Consider the following 20,388-nt stretch of genomic DNA (forward strand, 5'->3'; position numbering starts at 1 on the left):
TTCACCAAAGTCATGAACGTATCTTGTGTTTGAAGGAAATTTCCCCTTTTATTTACCCGCTGGACAGATGAAACAATAGCTGCTTACATTTCTATGGCATTCTACTGCCGAAAAAGTACTTTCTAGGTACCTGATTCTTTTACTCCTTCCAACAAATTTGCAAACTGGGCACCGTTAGCTCCGTTTGATAAGTGCATAAACTCAAGTGCATAAGTTTCAACACCTTCCACAAAATACTTTGTTAAGGCGTGGAGCCAGCACTCTGTGCTCCCCCACATGGCCAGCGGCTTCCAGGTTATGGAGGGACCTTAACGGTCGGATAGGGCTAGTGCTGGCGTGGAGGAGGGGGACCCAAGCGTATGTACAAGGATTCACCTTGTTAACTGATCCTTAGAGGTTTCTGGCCAAGGTGGGGGAGGGGGCGCCTTGGGTGAGTATCTGCTGGAAAAATGTATCAATGAATGAATGAGACGATTATTGACGAGCCAGGTCATCATGATTTTGATCGACCAGAGCAAACGTGCCACATCGTTTTCTGAGGGGGAGGGGTCTTTCCTGCTACGCAGAAGCAGGTGCTGGGTAGAATGCGACCAGGCAAGGGAAAGGCACAAAGGTCCTGAGAAAATACGTCCAGAGTACAAACGGCGGCTCTCTGCCTTCGCCAAAGGCAGTTCCCCTCACACAGCCAAGCTTTTGCCGGTCTCAGGGCCCCGCTCTTCCCCCACCTCCCCCACCCCCGGCCCCAGTTAGCCTGCGGGACGCATTCGCCAGCTCCCGCAGCCTCAGGGGTCAAGCCTTCTGCGCCTCTGACCTCGGCTCGGCAGTGGGAGGGGAGCCGGGGTTGAGCACAGCTGGAGCGGCCCAGGGCCGGAGGCGGGGCGAGGGGACGGGAGGGGCCCTGGGTGGGCGGGGCCGGCCCTGGGTGGGCGGGGCCGGCCCTGGGTGGGCGGGGCCGGCCCTGGGTGGGCGGGGCCCGGGAGGCGGCTGCTGTTGCCGGGCTACCGGAGAGCGCGCAGCCCGCGGCGCAGGGAAGCGTCCGGCTCGCGCGCGAAGAGGACCCCCCCCCCCCCAGACCCGCCTGCGCGCCCGGTACCCTGCACCCGGCCCTTTCCGCGCGCCCCTTTGGCTGCAAGCCCGCCTGGACCGGCAGGGCGCGACGGGGAGCGGCGGCCGGCGAAGCCTCCCGGGTCACTGGGAAGGTAGGTGCCCGGCTCCGCCGGGGGCCGCGCGGAGGTCCCTCGCCCTCGCCCCCGCCCCCGCCCCGGGTGGGTCCCCGAGGCTCGGCAGCCGGGGAGGAGGCGGCTGCCTGAGGCGAGGGTCGCCGGCGAGGGCTGCTCCCGCGCAGCGGAGGGGGGCGGGCGGACCGAGCCGGGCGAAGGTGACCCCCGGGCGGGGTGACAGCCAGGGGAGGAGGGAGGACGCTCTGCAGATGCTGGAGCTTTGGTCGCGGCCGCGAGGGGGACGCGGGAAAGCGAACGCCTCCGGGTCTCCGCCGGCGGTGGGAGCGGCGGGACGGGGTCTTAACATCCAGGGATCTTGGAAATGGGAAACGGCTTGTGAGGCAGACGTGTGCGCGCGTGTAGATGAACCTGCGGGAGGCTGAAGCCGGGCCCGGCAAGGTGGCGCTGCAGCGTGTGCCCCGGGCACCTCGCAGCCGCGCGGCGCCCCTGCGTGGACGCGGCGCCCCTGCGTGGACGCGGCGCTGCTCGGCGCCGTGGGGCGGGGCGGAGGACACTCACGGCCCTTGCGAGTCCTCCGTAAACAAATTCCGTGGAAGCGGAATCTCGCAGACCTCGGGCCATCTGTCAGGACGGTGATGGGCAGAGCAGGTCGTAGATGAGGGAGGACGGTCAATGCTCGCGGCCCTCGTCTGGGGTGCGTCCCAGAGAAATTTACTGATCAGCTCTCGAAGATGAGGTTTGGGAGGCTCGGCGTTCAGTGGTCCGTTTTGATGGTAGCAAACTGTTCATCGGACATGTGAGGAATCCGTGTGAGTCTTTTTTTTTTTTTTTTTTTTTTTTTTTTTGCATTTTCATCAAAGGACTCGATCTGCAAACACGACCATAAGCCTCGTGCCGTATTTCTTTAGCTGAAATAACTCAAAATATTTATGCAGGTGTAGTTTTCTACTCCATTGACGGTTTTCCTTTACTAGAAGACAGTCTCTTCACATAAACAGGAAACAGTTATTGTTAAACATGACTTATGCAAACGGAAGATTTTAATATGCTGTTATTTCATGATCCGGTGCCGCTCTGCAAAAGGGAGGATCATGTTGCATTAGTTCAGGATTTGCTCAGTATGTTTTCTGTTGTGCAGTTTCACCTCGGGCATTTTCGCCAGTGCTGCTTTCGTGTAGTTTACAAATATTTTATTTATTTTTTTTCAACGTTTTTTGTTTATTTTTGGGACAGAGAGAGACAGAGCATGAACGGGGGAGGGGCAGAGAGAGAGGGAGACACAGAATCGGAAACAGGCTCCAGGCTCTGAGCCATCAGCCCAGAGCCCGACGCGGGGCTCGAACTCACGGACCGCGAGATCGTGACCTGAGCTGAAGTCGGACGCTTAACCGACTGCGCCACCCAGGCGCCCCTACAAATATTTTATTGCAAAGCGCTGCTTAGTCTCTAAGTTAAAGATTGGCAACTTGAAGGGGGTGAGAATGGAGTCCCACTGTGGAAGAAGAACGAGTTCGGCGTTAATCATCATTCACAGAGATGTGGGTGCTTAAAAAGAATTTATCTTGGGTGGTATTTATCGAGTTGTCCTGAAAATAATACAAAACCTAGAAATGCATTTCATTGCGAAAATAATACCTTGACATCAATGCATAGCTCTGTAAGTTCTGTTTTTTTTTTTGATCTACGAAATGCCATAACATCTACCCTATTACCAAGGCCACATGACTTTATTGACTTGAGAATTTTTTTCCACAGTAAGTGCTGACTTTGAGATATTGTGTTAGTATTTTCTGGGACATTGATGGAAGTTACCATCCTTGACGAGAGTGTCTTTTGACTAGGCTGCATCTTGAATTTGAAGTTAAGGACATGTGAAGACATTTATGCACTTGAAATTGCAGTCTTAAAGTACCTTTCCGATCCGGAAAATTGAGTAAGGAACACTCCTGATATAAGCTTTTTAAAAGAAAAGAAAAGTAAATGAAATGTCTTTACTTCAGGTAATCACTGGATTTCATTTGTACCTACCTGCACACAACATATGAACGGAAAAATGGAGACATGTGAGGGTCACATGTTGTCCTTGATATGTTAATTTAATTTACTGGTTACAGCTCTTAATACGTGAATCGAGGGCATGTTGGGAATTTTCGAAACGTGAGTGAAATATTCAGCTAACACCCAGGAAGAGAATTTGATTCTCCTTTCTCGTGTATTTAAATCTCCAAGCTTAGCCCAATCCCCTGTGATCCCTTCCATCATTCAGAAATGACTAAAACACAAAAAAGCTGCAGGCACCGTGAACATATGAAGAAAGCAAGTCCTTTCAAATCTGCCGAGTCAATATGTAAAGTCAAGCATTGAAAATTCGGGGAAAGGCCAACATCCCCTATCTCTGTTGATGACAGGTTGAATAAGAATACCCACCTTGAATAAATGTACACTCCAAATAAATAGACAGCTGCTTATGTGATAAGAGCCAGGAGCGGTTCAACAGTGAAGTACATTTGTCTCATGGCAGCTGATTATTATGAAACGTTCATAGCCTTTTTAGAGTAACTTTCTAACTGAAGAAACAACAGTAAAGCAGTGTGAACACAGTTTCTTTTCGTGATTTACGTGGAGCAGTGAGTTCATTCATTGTATTTCATCCACCTAAAATGTTTACACTTAAAAGTAAGATGTTTAAACAGTATCGGGCTATCTTTCAGTCCACACATCACAGAATATGTGCCTTTCAAACTGAAGTTTTAAAACCTGGGCTTTACAAAGAGAACAGGCACCCATCAGCAATTAGATAAAACAAAGGAACTTGTGTATCTGGAGATTAAATATTACGGAGCCCCTCTTCAGTGGGCTCGGATAGGTTTAACACGAGGAGATCTAAAAGAACAGACACCACTTATCCTGGAAAAGAACCCTTCGAATGTTTCAAAGAGAAGTTTTGGAACTGATCCAGACTTCTAAAATAAAAATTGAAACAGCTGTGTTTTAGAAATGGCTATGCGCAGTTCTCTGAAGATACGCCGTGTCGGCCTTTGAGGCCCCCACACTCCTTCATGCTACCGTTGTTCTATTTGCATTTTGAGATGGAAAAACATTTATGAATTGCAGTGAGGTGGGGGGAGGTGCCCTAGTTACAGTATGCCACATTTCTCAAGAACCCTGACCGTGATTTTCCTAAGGCAAAGATGAGAGAGTCCACAACTCAGAGAAACCAAAAGAATTCATCTTCAAAAACCCTGTCCTGGGTTAAGTTCTTTAAAAAAAAAAAAAAAAAAAAAAATTATTATAGAAGCCTTGACAGTGAGTGGCCCCTAATGTTTTTGAACTTTGGGGGAATTGAAGGTATTGTGTTTGGCAACAGAACGTTGTAAAGCTTGTGGAGTTTTTAGTAGAAACTATTTCATGATCTGAAAAAGGGAAATCTTTCTCATTTCCCAGCCAACAACAATATGTATATCCTTATTACCGCATGTCTTTGTGAGGCTCCCTAGGGTACAAAGAGGCTGCCCACTGTATGATGTAGGAAGAATGATTTTCAGAACGTAAGGAAATGGAGGGCTAAGGTGGGAGGAGGCCAGAGGCCGGGGTCACTGTCCTGCTTGGAAATAGCCGTACCCTACATTGCTAACTAGTTTTTATTCTCTCAGCATCTGGGACTGACCTTATTTCTAAGCCATTTGTGACTATGGTCCACCATTAAAAAGGCCGTATGCATAGCACTGGCTTTATTTCAAAGCTGATTTTTATAAATTGTAAGGCTGCCAGTTTACTTTAATGTTGATTTTTTAAAAAAATATTTCAGTTTATTGCATATTGGAAAAACGTATGAGTTGAATGTAGCCTTATTACATAATGGTAATACAGTTTTATGAGATGAAAACTGTTACCTTTTGCGGGCACTGTATGTTGGATAATAAATCAAATAACCGTAAAAGGATAAAAAACTAAAATTAATTTATTCTGGAAAAAATATCCGGGTTATTCGAATTACTCTGAAATGCGTGCATTCTGGTCATTTGTAAGACAAAAAATAAAGGTCATTCTCAGAGAGAGTTAATGGATTGTTAAAATTAGAAAAATAAATACCAGATTCTTCGTTAGTGATCTTTGTTAATATGATAGCACGATATTCAAGAAGTGGGGTCCTGAACTGAATCGTGTTCTACCAAAGCAATTTATATTTCAATCTCAAGTTACAGCTGCACATATTTTCAACACATATTGTTTTAGTCCTTGTAACAATCATAAGAGCTAAAATGTTATAGCTAATTAGTGAATTTCTCCATTCATTCAGTGTGTACTGGGCACATATTTTGGGTTAGAGTTCTACAGCGAAATCAGTTAATCTTGCCATTAAGTCCTCAAACCATAATTGGTGGTAAACTCAAATGGGTTGGTTGGTGCTGAAGTGAAGGGAGGGTTCTCAGTGTGCATTAGGGAGTGGTGGAGACTGGGGCGCTAGGACGTATATGTTCTTTTGTGTAAGGGACAACCTGATAGCTCAGCTCTAGCTCGTGCTGCCTTGATGTGGGACTCATGGTTGCCAGATTTTCTAGTTTTTCAAGAGAATTCTTTATTTTTGATATTGGAAACATATTTTAAAAAATTAGGGGCGCCTGGATGGCTCAGTCAGTTAAGGGTCTGACTTTGGCTTGGGTCATGATCTTACAGCTGGTGGGTTCGAGCCCCACGTTGGGCTCTGTGCTGACAGCTCGGAGCCTGGAGCCTGCTTGGGATTCTGTGTGTGTGTGTGTGTCTCTCTCTCTGCCCCTCCCCTGCTCACACTCTGTCTCTCTCTCTCTCTCAAAAAATAAATAAACATTAAAAAAACAAAATAAGAACCACCGTGACTGTAGAAAATAATGCTGCTGGCCAGATGCAGTAGCATCGGGCTGCAAAGAGAGTGGACTAACCGCGTAATTATGCTGCGGGGTGGAGAGGAACCCAGGGTGCAGGGGCGGTGCCTGGGAAGCACGAAGGAGAGGTGTCATTCCAGATTCAGGGAGAGCCCAGAACTTGGACAGATTGTGGGCCAGGCGTGGCAGATAGAGTCACAATACACGTAGGAAGGACCCAAGACAAAAGAGGGGCGGTCACTGAGCCAACTGCAGGTGGAGACGGCTGCCATGGTTTGGGATCCAGTGGTCTGCCCGGCCGATGGGAGATGGCGCCCATAACTGCTCCTCTCTAGCGGGCTCCTGTGAACAGCTGCTGGGGGCCTGGTTTCTTGGCCTGAGGACACAGCCACGTAGGTTTCCGTGATCTGGACAAGGAAGCAGAGGGCGTGTGCGTTGCCGCGCCCCTTGGATCTGCCCCCGTTAGCGGCTGGCCGGCTAGGACATATCGTGTGAGTTACCCTTCGTTCGAATGAGCAGGGTCGATAAGCAGCCCCTTTCCGTGCCGCTGAGCACAATGTCTGCCAGCTCTGCCCCTGAGGCACCTGTGCCTTTGTTCCGCTTGCCTGGGTCTCCCAGTGCTGCCGCTCTGTCGGGTGTTGTTGATGCAGCCGGTGGGGCAGAAGGGCCAGACTCCTCGAATACGGTAAACCAGGCGTCATGAGGCTGTTCCTCATCGCTTAGCGATAGCCAGTTTCTCTGCACACGTTTTGCGAGAATGGTGGTTAGTAGGCCCTATCTGGTCTGGATTGTTTCGGCAAACTGTGAAAGCCCATGATCCCGGTAATTTGTACGTCTCGTGGCTGATAAGTCATCTCCAAATAAGCAGAACACTGAAGTCGTTTTCTGTCTGGGCCAGACCCCGAGTGTTCAGAAGCTAAAAGCCGTTTCAGTAAATACCTTTTTATTGCCTTGTTTTTACTTTAAATATCATTCTTTGAACACGTGTTATTTCGTTACGTTTTCCTTCTTTTTATGAACGCCGAAGCATTTCACAAGGTATTTCGCTTTATTCCGGGAAGTGCAAAGTCACACTTACAGCACCCTACCAGCTAAGTTGTTTGTTTCCAAACAGCCCTTTGCCAGGCTAGACTAAAGGGTGCTTAGGAGATGTCCCCGCCCCTGCTAAGCTATGAGCTTCCTCAAAGTGCACCTTTGTACTGTCCTGCCCCAACTTGATATTGCCTCCTTTCAAGCACCTAATAACTGTTTAATCCAAGCGTGCTGAATAAATGAGTACATCGTTACATGTGTTATTTGGTTATATAGTTTTGCTTTTGTTGATCAGTTTTGCTGAGGCACTCCTGTGCCAAATGACCATTGGGTGCCACGGCGTATGATGATCCAACCCTGAGTCGACCTGGCAGGGTGGCCGTGAGCCTCGCTTTGGAGTTACCAGGCGTGAACTCGATTCGGTTTTCACCTTTCTATCACGTGTCCTTGACCCCTGGTCTTCTCTCATATCGGGTGGGAATAAATATCTACTTTACAGTGTGGGAGTAAGGGAAAAAATTATACTTTTCGTAAAGCCTTACCGCAACCCTCAACATATAAGTGCTTAGTGCAGACTTTGAATTGATTCTTAGTGTTTGAATGTTTTCTGCAGACCTGTGGGTCTAGAGATCTAAAGTATCACCAGCCTCCGGACTGTGGCCATCTGAATAATGTCGCCTGCCTAACAGGTTACCGTCTTCAAGAACTGTCACACGCATTGGATCATATGGCCTCCAATAATAACGTCATCGACAACAGTAATCATCGCTAACGCCGATGCAGCACTTACTAGAAACAGTTTGTATCAATGCACTTTCCCCGGAAGTGCTTTTTAAGTGCTGTTAAACTCACAGGAAGTTCAGGAGGTGTTGTCACTGTGCCCCATGTCGAGATGAGGAAACTGAGACTCAGATTAAGTAACTTGTCCAAGTTCACACGCTAATGAGTGACCTTGGCAGGAACAGCTGCGGTAGTAACGACATCAGCCCCAGTCATCCGTTAAGCGTCTGTTCTGTTTTAGGTGCTGGGCTAAGCGCTTTATAAACATCATCTCAGGTAATCCCCACAACTCCCCTGTGAGATAGGTTCTGTCTTTGCGGCTGTGTAGTTTCAAAGTGACATCGCTAAGAAACGGGACTGAAAACCCACGCGTTCTGGTTGCCATTTTCCCTTGACAGTTTCCCCTAAGACCAGGGTGTCTTTACCCGTGTCGGGCTTAAGTGCAGAAAACTGTTTGAACCTGGATTTTGGATCATCCCAACTGCTGTCAGAACAGTCGACCCGGTCAAAATTATTTCCCAGCCCCTTGGTATAAAAAAAAAAACAAGCTAAGAGAGAAGTCACAGAAAAGAGAAGTGACATATTCCAACAGCACATTTCAATCTCTAGCTCCTGGAAACCTGGAAAAAAAAAAAAAAACTACTCACATTTTTTAAAGTGAATTAGGATTTTTAGAGAGAAATATCCTCCTTCAGTCCTGCCTTCTAGTCCAACGCACTTAATACCCCATAGATATTATGACATAGTAATAAGATATATCTGAGACGGAATGTTTATTCTCGTTCACCCCAGAATATGCGCAACCACCTCTCACCTGTTTTCCACAACACATTCATCGTTTTGTGCTTCTCCACGCATTGAATCCAGCAAACATTTGTGTGCCTGTGTGTGCCAGGCAGTATTCTAGGCAGCGGAAATACAGAGAGTAATGATGCGTGCTCCCTATTTTCAAGGAACGTACAATCTGGTGAGCGAAAATAAGCATAACTGCTAGGCCGTACGATAGGTACAATGCATGGAGGCAAGAAAGGCCTCGAGGGCCACAGGGAGCAGATCTCTTCACTGTGCTTGCTCGTGGACAGCATCTCAGGAGGGTGACAGTTGACCTGGTTCTCGGAGGGATTGACGGAGGACGTCTCTCAAGACCAAAGTTACAGTCTGTGCAACAGGGCAAGACCACGGGCGTTCAGGAAGAACGTGGCTATTGGGCTGTGGCCCAGCCAGAGGGGCATGAGAGCAGTGACCAGGCGGGCAGGCCAGCAGGTGAGACTGTAAGGGCCTGGGTCCAGGCTGAGGAGTTTAAAGGATAATTTGCAAATGTAAACCCACTCAAGCTATTCAGTTTAGCATATGTGTTGGGGGAATAACACAAGTCAGCACATAGGCTATAGTGCCATTCGGTTTCTACCTTAAAAAAAAATCTGTCTTTCTGAGGCACCAATCATAGTTCTGTATTTAATTTTGCTTTTTCCTTAATAGTGTTTATGTGATTTTTATCTCGTCACTTCTTTTAATTTGTAGACTTTTCAAGCGGGACTCTGCAGTTTATCTCTTTGCCTGAAGAACATTATACATGTATTTTTTTCATTTACTTCATGAACAATGAAATACTTACACTACAAAGAAGTTTTAGGAAACAGAGGGGAAAACGTTCAGCCAGGATGCCACGATATGAAGGAACCTAACCGTTGATGGTATCCTGGCTCCTTTCTTATTTTTTTAAACTTTTTTAAAGTTTATTTATGAGAGAGAGAGAGAGAGAGAGAGAGAGAGAGAGCATGAGTGGGGGAGGGGCAGAGAGAGAGGGAGACACAGAATCCTAAGCAGCCTCCAGGCTCTGAGCTGTCAGCACAGAGCCCGATGCGGGGCTCGAAGTCACAAACCGTGAGATCATGACCTGAGCCGAAGTCGGACGCTCAACCGACCGAGCCACCCGGGCGCCCCTGGCTCATTTATTTTTGTACATAAAACAGGTGTATCTTCTGAATCATATTGCCGTGACTTCTCACTTGGTGTGCATGGCAGTGATCGCCCAGCGGGAAGATGCTAAGTATTTTTGTTCCGCCCCCAGCAGTGGGTACGGTATCCCAGTATAGCGATCTGTCCAGACCAGTTGCCTGATTGTGCTGTACTCTGACTCTGCCAATGTCTTTTTTTCTCATGTTTTGTGTAAATGTGCGGGTATTTATACCCTCTTTTCCATATTAGCTAAATCCATACGGATTTTATGCTACTACTTTTAAAAACTAGCACATTTTTAAAAATCAGGACCATGTCGAAAAAGGGATAACCTGAAGCATACTTTTTAGGGAATGTGAGCTTATCTCATCCCAATCCCGTGTCTGCACAAGCAGGAAGCCGCATGGTTGGGTAATTGCTGGGTCATTCTGAGATATGCAAGGAGGAAGAAAGATGTGACCAAAAAGCTAGGGAAGCAAAAGTGAACAAACAAACAAAAACACCCCACAACACTTGGAATTCGCTCAGAATGGGTCATTCATTCAGCAAACGTGTAAATGATTCCTTATTGCCCCGATAATTGGACCTACTCAGGCGACTGGAGTGACCTTGTGGGTTGTTGCTGTCCCGGCTTGTTCAGGCTCACCCCTGGCTGGCTGCTTGGCCAGCAGTGACACGGCCACCCGCCCGGCCCCGCTCCACTTCCTTTGTTGTTGTCGTCACTGTCTTTCTTGAGGTCTTTGGCCCACAGTTCTGGTTCTCTGCCCTGGTTTGTTTGTTTGTTTCTTTCTTTTTTTAAATTAATGTTCATTTTTGAGAGAGACAGAGACAGAGACAGAGTGCACGCATGGGAGGGGTAGAGCGAGAGGGAGACACAGAATCGGAAGCAGCTCCAGGCTCCGAGCTGTCAGCACAGAGCCCGACGCGGGGCTCGAACCCATGAGCCGTGAGATCATGACCTGAGCCGAAGTCGATGCTTCACCGAGTGAGCCGCCCAAGCGCCCCTGCTCTGATTTCTTTCTAAGTGGCCTGATTGTCTGCTCTGGGTGTCTGTTAGTTTTGGAAGATTCCACTTGGAAGGGAAACTGAACCCTTGCTTCTCTACCTGATGGATGGAGCTGCCAGCTGAATGTTCACTTCTCCTTTTTTTAAAAAAAACATAAATCTCTTCTCTTGACGTTGTGTGGACCTGTAAGAAAGGCAACCCTGTTTGTTGCTACATTTTAGGTCATTTCTTGCAAAGATGAAGAGGTTTGGTTTACCTTTTGTTGAAAGGCAGATGCCTCCAATTTCATCACTTGTGAATGATTTTTAGGTGTTTTAAAATAATTGCTTATTTTTCTGCCCGGAGATTACCTTCACTGTACTGGTTGGAGGAGGAACTCACGCATGCCAGACGCTGGCCGTATCGGCTTCTTAGTGGAGCCGAAGCCCCACCATCCAAGCGTCATGACTGTGTCACCGGCACACGGGAGCCAACCCACCTGGGTGTGCGCCCTGCCCTGCCTCTTACTAGCAGTGTGGCCTAGTACAGTGTGATCCAGCCCTCTCTGAGCCTCAGTTTCCCCGTCTCTAAAGCAGGGATAATGACGGTATCTCCCTTCTGGAGTACTTCGGAAGGTAAATGAGCTAATGCGCCGAAGACAATACCTGGCATAGAGTGGTTAGCACGTGTTTACTGTTGTTTTACCACTATTATTCCCCTCTTGGCACTGACCAAACCCATCTCCATGGAGGTTTATATAGTCGCTGTTTGAATATACCTCTCTGCTGGGTGGAGTAGTTTGGACACTGTCGAGGCCTGGGTAGAAAATAAAGGCATGTGTGGGGGCTCCCGGTTGGCTCAGTCAGTAGAGCACGCGGCTCTTGATCTTGGGGTTTTAAACGCGAACCCCACATTGGATGTAAAGACTACTTCAAAAAATAAGATCTTTTTTTAAAAAAAAGAAGAAAATAAAGTCATGGATAGCCCAGGAATTCGGAGCCAGAAGGAATTTTGGACCAATTTCAGAAGGACAAAGCTTTCATTCTCCCAACCGAAATTGTTAAAGGCTTACCTATTGTTTGTCTGTGTATCTTTTACAGAGCGATTTCCTTTAAAACATAAATAGTATTACCTAGTGTATCTATTAACGGTAAACATTCTAGGGTAAATACAAGAACACGGTGACCAGTGTTATTCCGGTTAACTAGATCTTCTTGTCTTTTAGAAAACTCTTCAACAAAAGGGAGCCATGACTTTCAAAGCGCGCCTGGGACAAGAGAGGGCATTCCGCACCGTTGTGGTTTTCCTGGCCTATTTGGTAAGTCAAGTCTTTACTTTCATAAGAATGTGGGGAAGAATCGCTATAAATCATATTGAAACTGTTTTGTTTTTCCAGTGCCATCTTGTCAATTTTTCCTTCAAATTGTGTTTTACCAACATCGCGTGTAATTAAGAAGCAAAGATTGCTGCCGAGTCTTGACGTTTGTACTGACGGTTACAATTATTTTCTTCTTTTAAGTTTATTTATTTATTTTGAGACAGAGACAGCGTGGGTCGGGGAGGGGACAGAGAATCCCAAGCATGCACTGTCAGCACGGAGGAACCCCAGGAGGGGCTCGAATTCACAGAACCGTGAGATCATGACCTGAGCCGAAACCAAGAGTCGGACACTTAACAGCCTGAGCTACCCAGGCGCCCCTAAAATTATTTCACTACATTTAGATGAAGCAATAAAGTCACAGCGTAACTTACAACCCCATGACAATGGTGCTCCCTTGGGTTTATAGGCAGATGCCTCTACAATACACCGTAGACCCTGACGAGACCAGATTCTAATTGGAGTTCGTGACTTCCATGGTGTGTGAAGACACTAGAATTGACTTTCAAAAGAGCTGTTGTTTTTATACGGTTACTTATATCCTTCTTGGTCCCAAAAAGGACTAAAGACAGTTGGAGAGTTTTAATGTTTGAAAACTTGACGCAAAGACCTATAAGATGTTCACAAGGATTGAAATTCATTAAATCTGGACTTAGGATCATCACCTGCAAATGTGAAAAGACTTATTTACCCTGAAGACAGTACCTGAAGTCTTCTCGAAAGACAAAGTAAGGGGAAATGGGTCACATGGGATTCTGAGGTTCAGGAACGGCAAGGAAAATTTCTTTTCTTTCAGTTGGGGCTGTTAAACGTTCAAATGACTGGTCTAGGAGGCAGGTCGTGGAATTTCTTTCGCAAAGCCATTGCAGTCTCTTTGTGGCGGAATGGAGTCTCGTACCTCTCTTAAATAAAATCAGACTCCTTAAGATGGGTAGTCAAGGGGAGTTAAGAGAGGCGGGAAGATATTATTAGGCCGTTAGCCCCAGACCATTTTCTAGTGCTGAACTCTGCCTTGAATCTTCCCCTTCTGCCTGCTCAAGAGGTTCAGGCTTTGATTTTATTCAATTAGTTTGCAGAACATCATTGTAGACACTCTCGTGTCAAGGTGGAGGCAGTTTGTACTAAATAATCGCTCATTGTTACAACCATGAAAAACAATTTCCGATACCCCTGTGTGTGACAGGCATTCTACAGAGCAACAGTCTGCTTGCCCAGTGCTTCTTACTTAGAAAAGGGAATAGGCCATTCATTAAAAAAAAAAAAAAAAAAAAAAAAAAAAAGACTTCATTCAGGGAATACAGAGGAGAATCAGGTTTATTGATTTATTTGTCCACTGATTTGTTCAGAAAGTGATTTTTCTTCCTAAAGTGAAAATTAAATCGGCCTCACTCCGCATTAACATTGACATTCAGTGCTTATATGAACAACACTGATAATGTTGCTGCTTTCTTGCAAAAAAAAAAATGTGATGAACTTACTTTAAAATAACATTTTTGGGGGGCGCCTGGGTGGTTCAGTCGGCTGAGCGTCCGACTTCAGCTCAGGTCACGATCTCACAGTTTGTGGGTTCGAGCCCCGCGTCGGGCTCTGCGGACAGCTCAGAGCCTGGAGCCTGTTTCAGATTCTGTGTCTCCCTCTCTCTCCGCCCCTCCCCCGTTCATGCTCTATCTCTCTCTGTCTCAAAAATAAATAAACGTTAAAAAAAAAAAAATAACGTTTTTGGGAGGCACCTGGGTGACTCAGGTGTCCGACTTCAGCTCAGGTCATGGTCTCACGATCTGTAGGTTTGAGCCTTGCATCGGGCTCTGTGCCGACAGTTCAGAGCCTGGAGCCTGCTTCCGATTCTGTGTCTCCCTCTCTCTCTCCATCTCCTGCTTACCCTCTGTCTCTCTCTCTCTCTCTCTCTCAAAAATAAAAAAAATATAACGTTTGGGAAACTTTTTTTTTTCAGGCATGTAGAGTGATTTGCGAAACAGGAGACTGTCGACAACAAGAATACAGGGATGGGTCTGGAAATTGCGTTCTCTGCAAGCAGTGTGGGCCAGGCATGGAGCTGTCTAAGGTAGGTATCGGATGCATGGAGAGGGGGTAGATCTGTGTTTTTAAAATCCATTCTTTCTGGCTAGATTCTTCTAGTTAATTACTAGTGAAGATTTGACGCCATGAGATAATTCTTGGATCATTAGGTTACTTTCTTTTTTTAATTTTTTGGGGGGGGGGGTGCGTCTGGTGGCTCAGTGGGTTAGTCATCCGACTTCGGCTCAGGTTATGATCTCATGGCTCCTGAGATCAAGCCCCGCATTGGGCTCTGTGCTGATGGCTCAGAGCCTGGAGGCTGCTTCAGATTGTGTCTCCTCCTCTCTCTGCCCCTCCCTGGCTCACACTCTGTCTCTCTCTGTCTCAAAAATAAATAAACATTTACTTTTATTTTTAGTTTATTTATTTTGAGAAAGAGCTGATGGGCAGGGGAGGGGCAAAGAGAAAGAGGGAGAGAGAGAATCCCAAGGAGGCTCCGTGATATCAGCACAGAGCCCGACTCAGGGCTCAATCTCACAAATCGTGAGATCATGACCTGAGCCGAAATCCAGAGTCAGATGCTTACCTGACTGAGCCACCCAGGCGCCCGTCCCTATGTTACTTTAGCCAAAGATTGCACAGCTCTCTTTCCAATACCTTTGATTCATATGTCTTACTGAGATAAAGGAAGTAGGTTCCAATAATTAGAATTTAATACATGTTTTATGTAATTTGTGTTATCGTATTTCGTTGAAAGAATAGAATGATTAAGGTGTATTTGCATCAATTAAAAAGAATCAATGTTTACTAAAGATTTAAAAAGAAAGGAGTGATAAGAGAAAATGCTAGTGATACCTTCTCTTCCTGGACCTTCTTTTTCTTAAAATGAATATTCCCATTGCTGGTCCAAAAGTAGCACCTACAGTAACCACGTCCCATGGCAGCAGTTACTTTCCAAACCAGGGTTTTTCACATTCTCTTGACAACGTGCATGATTGTTAGTCTCCCCATGTTGGGTGTATGTTACTCCCAAGATCGTTTTAAATATATTCACCTTGCCCACTGTGTGTTAAGAAGCATATTTCAGAATCGTGGATATTCTCACTGCCTTCCTCTTTTATGGGCATGTTTGGAGCTAAGCATCCATTTGCTTTATTTTCTGACCTTTTGAAGGTGTTACTAGTTGTGGACAATTGGTATCTCATTTTGTTCTAAATCATCAGTCTTCCTCGCAGAAAAGGAACAAAAGGTTTTTCTTTTTACGTAGAGTGACGTTCCAAAGAGAAGTCCTTTTCCCCTACAGACTGCCCTCCCTTAATGTGGAGTCTTGTCACGCATAGAGTTTTGACCAGTGATCTACAACCAGCAGGAAACAAAATGTCAAGCGTTCCCCAACTGATTCCTGGTGGATGGCTTGCCTCTGCTTGTTGTGTTAAGTAAGTGGTGCCTTTTAGTACCCAGGGCTTTTACGTTTGGATTGAAGCTGGCCGACCTTCGGATCCTGTGTTATGTTGACTGTGGCATTTCCACCGCTGGTAGTTTTCAGTCTCTGTTGATTGTAGTAAGGTGCATTTTCAGGTGGGTTTTGTTGTGTTGGGTGGACAGGGATTCTTTGGAGCCGACTGAAGGTCTGGGATCAGTGCGTAACGTAGTTACAAATGCAGGCAGTGCCCAAGAGGAAAGTAGACGATGAAGTTGCTACCCCTCAGAAGTTCCTCTTTTCCCAAATCTCTGGGCAAATCTGAGTGAAATGTCACAGATGCTGAGAGACGTATAAAACATTTTCGAGAGGCTGCTTCCTTTCCTTCATCCTTTGAATTTAGAAAATATAACCTCCAAGTAATTTCTGGGGAATCAGACCAGACGATGAAGGTTCTATGAGTTCTAAATTTTTTTTTATTTAGTATTTTAAAAAAACTTTTTAAATGTTTATTTTGAGATAGAGAGAGCGCGTGCGAGCATGAATGGGGGAGGGGCAGAGAGAGAAGACACAGAATCCGAAGCAGGCTCCAGGCTCTGAGCTGTCAGCACAGAGCCCGACGTGAGGCTTGAACTCATGAACCGTGAGATCATGACCCGAGCCGAAGTCGGACGCTTAACCGACTGAGCCACCCAGGCGCCCCTTTAGCATTTTTATCTAAGCTGTTTTATTAAAAAATTTTATTTAAAAACACCTAACTTTCTAATTGAAAAAATAGGATGAAGGTCCTATCAACTCTGATTTTTTTTTTTTTAATAATCCATCTACTGAGATGATCTGGTGATAGTTTTTCTAGTTCGTAATTTTTCGTGGATTTCCAGAGGAAATGTTTTTCTCTAGGTAGTAATTTCCCCCAAGTGTTGAAATAGGCATTTAACCCTCTGACACTGCAATCAACCAAAGGGAAGCCATCTGAATAGTTCTGCCTTTATTACTTAGTGTATTTGTTAATATTTCTGTTTCACTATTTACTATCATTTTCTTCATTTAAAAAAGACCAGGACAAACTGAGTGAGAAAGAATAAAACTAAAGGCAATATGTCACTGAAAACTTAGGGTAAGACCCACGCGGGTGCACAAATGTTACAAATGTATACGCCATGTCCCTGCACAGCCTGGGGTGTCCACCTTGAGGGTAGGCGTCTGGAGCTGACCTTGGCTTCCACCCCTGCTTAGCTCCTAGCAGGCAGAGTATACCTTTGCTAAAGGAGTGAGCAAGTCAGTCAACCTCAGATAGTTTTGGGGAGAAAAAGTGACACTTAAATCTTGTATTATAAAAGTTAATGAATGTGTGTGTGTGTGTGTGTTTTAAATTATGTATTTTGCCAAGTGTCTTATCTTGGTTTTAGCTCCTAGTAAATAAAGTTCCCAACTTAGCCTTGCTTATGGCCTAAGGGAGCAAAGGAGTCAAACACGTCATTGGAAGTATATATATTTGTTTCCTAGTTAACTAATCAAGACAAAGAGCTTGAGTTTTTAATAAGCAATCACCTTGGAGCCAGAAGTTTCTAAACTGTCCATTCATGATTTTATAGTTTCTTCTTTCCGGGCTGCCCTGATTAGGTCTTCTGTAATAACATACATCTTTCAGAGGAAAAAAAAATTAAGTTCTGAGTATATTAAAATCAGATAAATCACTTAAATTAGCAAATATATTCAGCAGGTTAGTCATGATGTCCAAGTTTTACATTTCTGGCTAAGAGTAAGCTTTTTTTTTAAAAAATATAGTGAAATATTTATAAATAATTGAATTGTTTTTTACTTCTTTCACGAAATATAAGTTTGGATCCCTGTTAATCTGTAATGAGATGACTAAGTTCAGTGGTCCTTAGCTTTTTAACTGAGGGTTAAAATTTTGGTTACTTGTGGTGCTTGAAATTTTGAATGCCCAATAAACAGTAAATGTTTTAAAGTGAGTTATTAAAAAGTAGAAAAGCTGAATCAAATTACTGATAGTCACAACTAAAGTTTTCTTTACATTAAGGTTAAAAAAAAAGTGCATTTTCACCAGACAGGAAAGCTTTCAAATAACTATTATTCTAACATTATTAAGTTAATTGTTTTGCTGTAGTAAACATCACTTAAACTTGATGTCCATTTTCTAATATCATTTGTCTGTACCCAAAATACCAAAAGACTGGGTCATGAGGTTCTTCAAGTTATAAACATGTTTATGTCTTAAACCTGAAGCCTGGAAACACTCTGGGTAAGCAGGTAGAGTTAATATTTCCATCTGTGGCTTTATTACTCCTAATGATTATTTTCTTTGGAATGCATTCAATTCTGGTTTGTTTTTTGTTTTCCTCAAGATGCCTGGGCTGACTTTCCCATCGTCAGGTCTCTGCCATTTAAAACATGTAGTTGGGTTTGGGGGAAGTTACCGGAATAGCATTCCTGGAGACAGTATGCTTTTTGGTACACCTGTCATGTGTGGTCAGTGGTTCCTCTGACCCTCTTTTCACTTCCTTTCAATTATTAGATAGTAAGAAGTCTGCACAGAAGCTCCAGGCTCAATAATAACTATTGTTGCTTGTTTAGATTGAGACCTTTCCCTTTGCTACCCAGTTTTTTTTTAAGTTTATACATTGGGGGGGGGGATGGGGGGGAGAGAGACAGAGAGAGAGAGAGAGAGAGAGAGAGAGAGAGAGAGAGAGAATGAGAATCCCAAGCAGGCTCACCCTGTCGGCGCAGAGCCCAACGTGGGGCTGAAACTCACAAACCACGAGATCATGAACTGAAACCAGATGCCCCCAATTAGCCACTTTTTAAATGATTACCTAGTTTGACCTTTCACCCAGGATACTTTGGGTTATGTGCGTGGAAAGGATTTCTTGTACCAAATATGCACGGCCTCTCAAATATGCTTTCAGCTGTTATCCTGCAATACATATCATGCAACCAATAGGTATTAGCTAACGTTTATTATAATGAGCCAGGTTCTATGTGATATTTATATATTAACTACTGGAGTCCTTTTAACGTATGTCTTAAATAGGGGGTATAACGCCTCCTGTCTTATAGATGAGGAAACAGACACAGAGATGGTTAGTGGATCAGTCCATTGTCACCACCGTTAGTAAGTGATGTGCTGGGAGAAGGCGGTGGGGCCACATGGGAGTAATGGTCTTTTTCTCATTTTGAATAATGCTCGAGTACGGTGCTACGGTCGAATTCGCTGCGATGACGGAATGGTCTGTGTCTCCACTGGCCAACACGGGGGTTACTAGCCACTTGAAATGTATTCATGAACACCTGAAAGGTGGCTCGTGTCACCGGAAGCACTGGGCTTTACATTTTATTGCGTTGTAATTGATTAAATTTGAGTTTTGCCACAGGCAGTTGTGGCTGTCGTATTAGACACTGCAGCTCTAGAGTGGTGAACGTTCCTCCCAAAATTCTGGCCCAGGACCGACTTCTAAAACAAAGGGATCTCCAAATCATGTTGACCTCATGCTTGTGCGTTCCAGGAGCTGCCTTCCTGGTCAGCCTTCTTCCTCCCCTTCCTCGTCTGAGCAGCCCTGGGCCCGGCCACCGCTCTCCAAACACCCACCTGCTTCTGCTTCTGTTTGGTCCGGCCACATGGGCGTCCTGGCTGCGGCTCTTCACCCCGGCTGGTGCCCTCTGTGTCCCCCTCTTGTGCCTTCTGAGCTGTCTTCCGGCCTTAGCTCTTTTGGTTTCCAGTTCTTTCCCTGAAAGCCCCAAGCATCCTGGCTACTCAGTCAAGTTCTTTTTAGTCACGCAGGCTCGCGGGTCGTCTTTCTGTGTCTTTGGGAAAGTGTAGGACAGGCCATGGAGCCGAGCGGGGTTGGCTTTGAGGACGCTCTCCCACGGAACCATAGTCAGTCGCTTCCTCTTCCGTGACGGGGCTTAGGTTTCACAAGTTTATGAGGAAGAGAATTGATAATGCCTTCTTCCTACTTCCGAGGCAAAAAAATACAGACTGTTGTTTGCATAGCTCCATAAGCGGTACGTGCGGGACGTCTGGAGCCACGAATGTGTACAGGAGAGCCACACGGCTGGCCTTGCGGCTCACGAAAATAAGCAGCTTGGCGATATGTGGGAGAGGATGACTTTTGTTTTCCCCGAGTGACCACGTTAGCCTTTTACTTCTTACCGTCTAGAATCTGCGCAGCCACAGCCCCTCCTCCTCACCGAGTATTATTGCCAACAATGTGCTTTTAACATGATCGCCTCCCAGCAGTAAACCAGGAAACTAGTTTTTGCATGAACCACTTGAAATAGTCTTCAAGCTTCTGGCACGGTTTTCAAAGGAAGCTTTTCTAACCAATTATTGGGAGGACTTTTGCTAATGTGAAAAAATTAATTCTCGTAAACAACAACACACTTTGCTCCCCACGGGTGCATGCCTGGCTTCCGATTTTTGAAGACATCTACTTTTTGGAAAGCTGTTTTCATCCCCATGAAGAAAGTCACACATGCACACAAAAAAAAATTAAAGTAATTTGCAAGCATGAAAAAGATTCATTTCTGCCATTTAATTACAGTGTTGCTCACTTTATTTCTGTTTAATTATACCTAATCGAGCCCAGCGGTGTTTGGCAGATATTAGCAAGCTCTAGCTTGTAATTTTTCTTTAAAAAACTCAGTTACAGATTTTCATAAACTGGAAGTTGGTGGAGGTGGGGGGGGGGCGGGAACTGTCTTTGGTGTTGTTTTATTAAAGGAAATTAAAAAGCTGATTTCTAAATACCAGG

At 45.3% G+C, this 20,388-nt stretch overlaps 1 protein-coding gene across 7 annotated transcripts in view; it reads left to right on the plus strand.

Annotated features, from left to right (window-relative positions):
- Positions 1-20,388, plus strand: part of TNFRSF19 (TNF receptor superfamily member 19) — a 93,593-nt gene that overhangs the window by 8,126 nt on the left and 65,079 nt on the right. For 3 of the 7 annotated variants that reach the window (XM_045456650.1, XM_045456764.1, XM_045456891.1), the window contains 2 exons: positions 12,025-12,117; positions 14,129-14,239. In XM_045456650.1, coding sequence (XP_045312606.1) covers positions 12,049-12,117; positions 14,129-14,239 — 180 coding nt within the window. In that variant the 5' untranslated portion in view covers positions 12,025-12,048. Of the gene's footprint in view, positions 1-972; positions 1,200-1,707; positions 1,991-12,024; positions 12,118-14,128; positions 14,240-20,388 lie in introns of those variants that run through there. The other 4 variants (XM_045456575.1, XM_045456774.1, XM_045456732.1 and 1 more) reach the window with 3 other exon arrangements.

The sequence above is a fragment of the Leopardus geoffroyi genome, chromosome A1, assembly GCF_018350155.1.
Source record: "Leopardus geoffroyi isolate Oge1 chromosome A1, O.geoffroyi_Oge1_pat1.0, whole genome shotgun sequence".
Taxonomy (NCBI): domain Eukaryota; kingdom Metazoa; phylum Chordata; class Mammalia; order Carnivora; family Felidae; genus Leopardus; species Leopardus geoffroyi.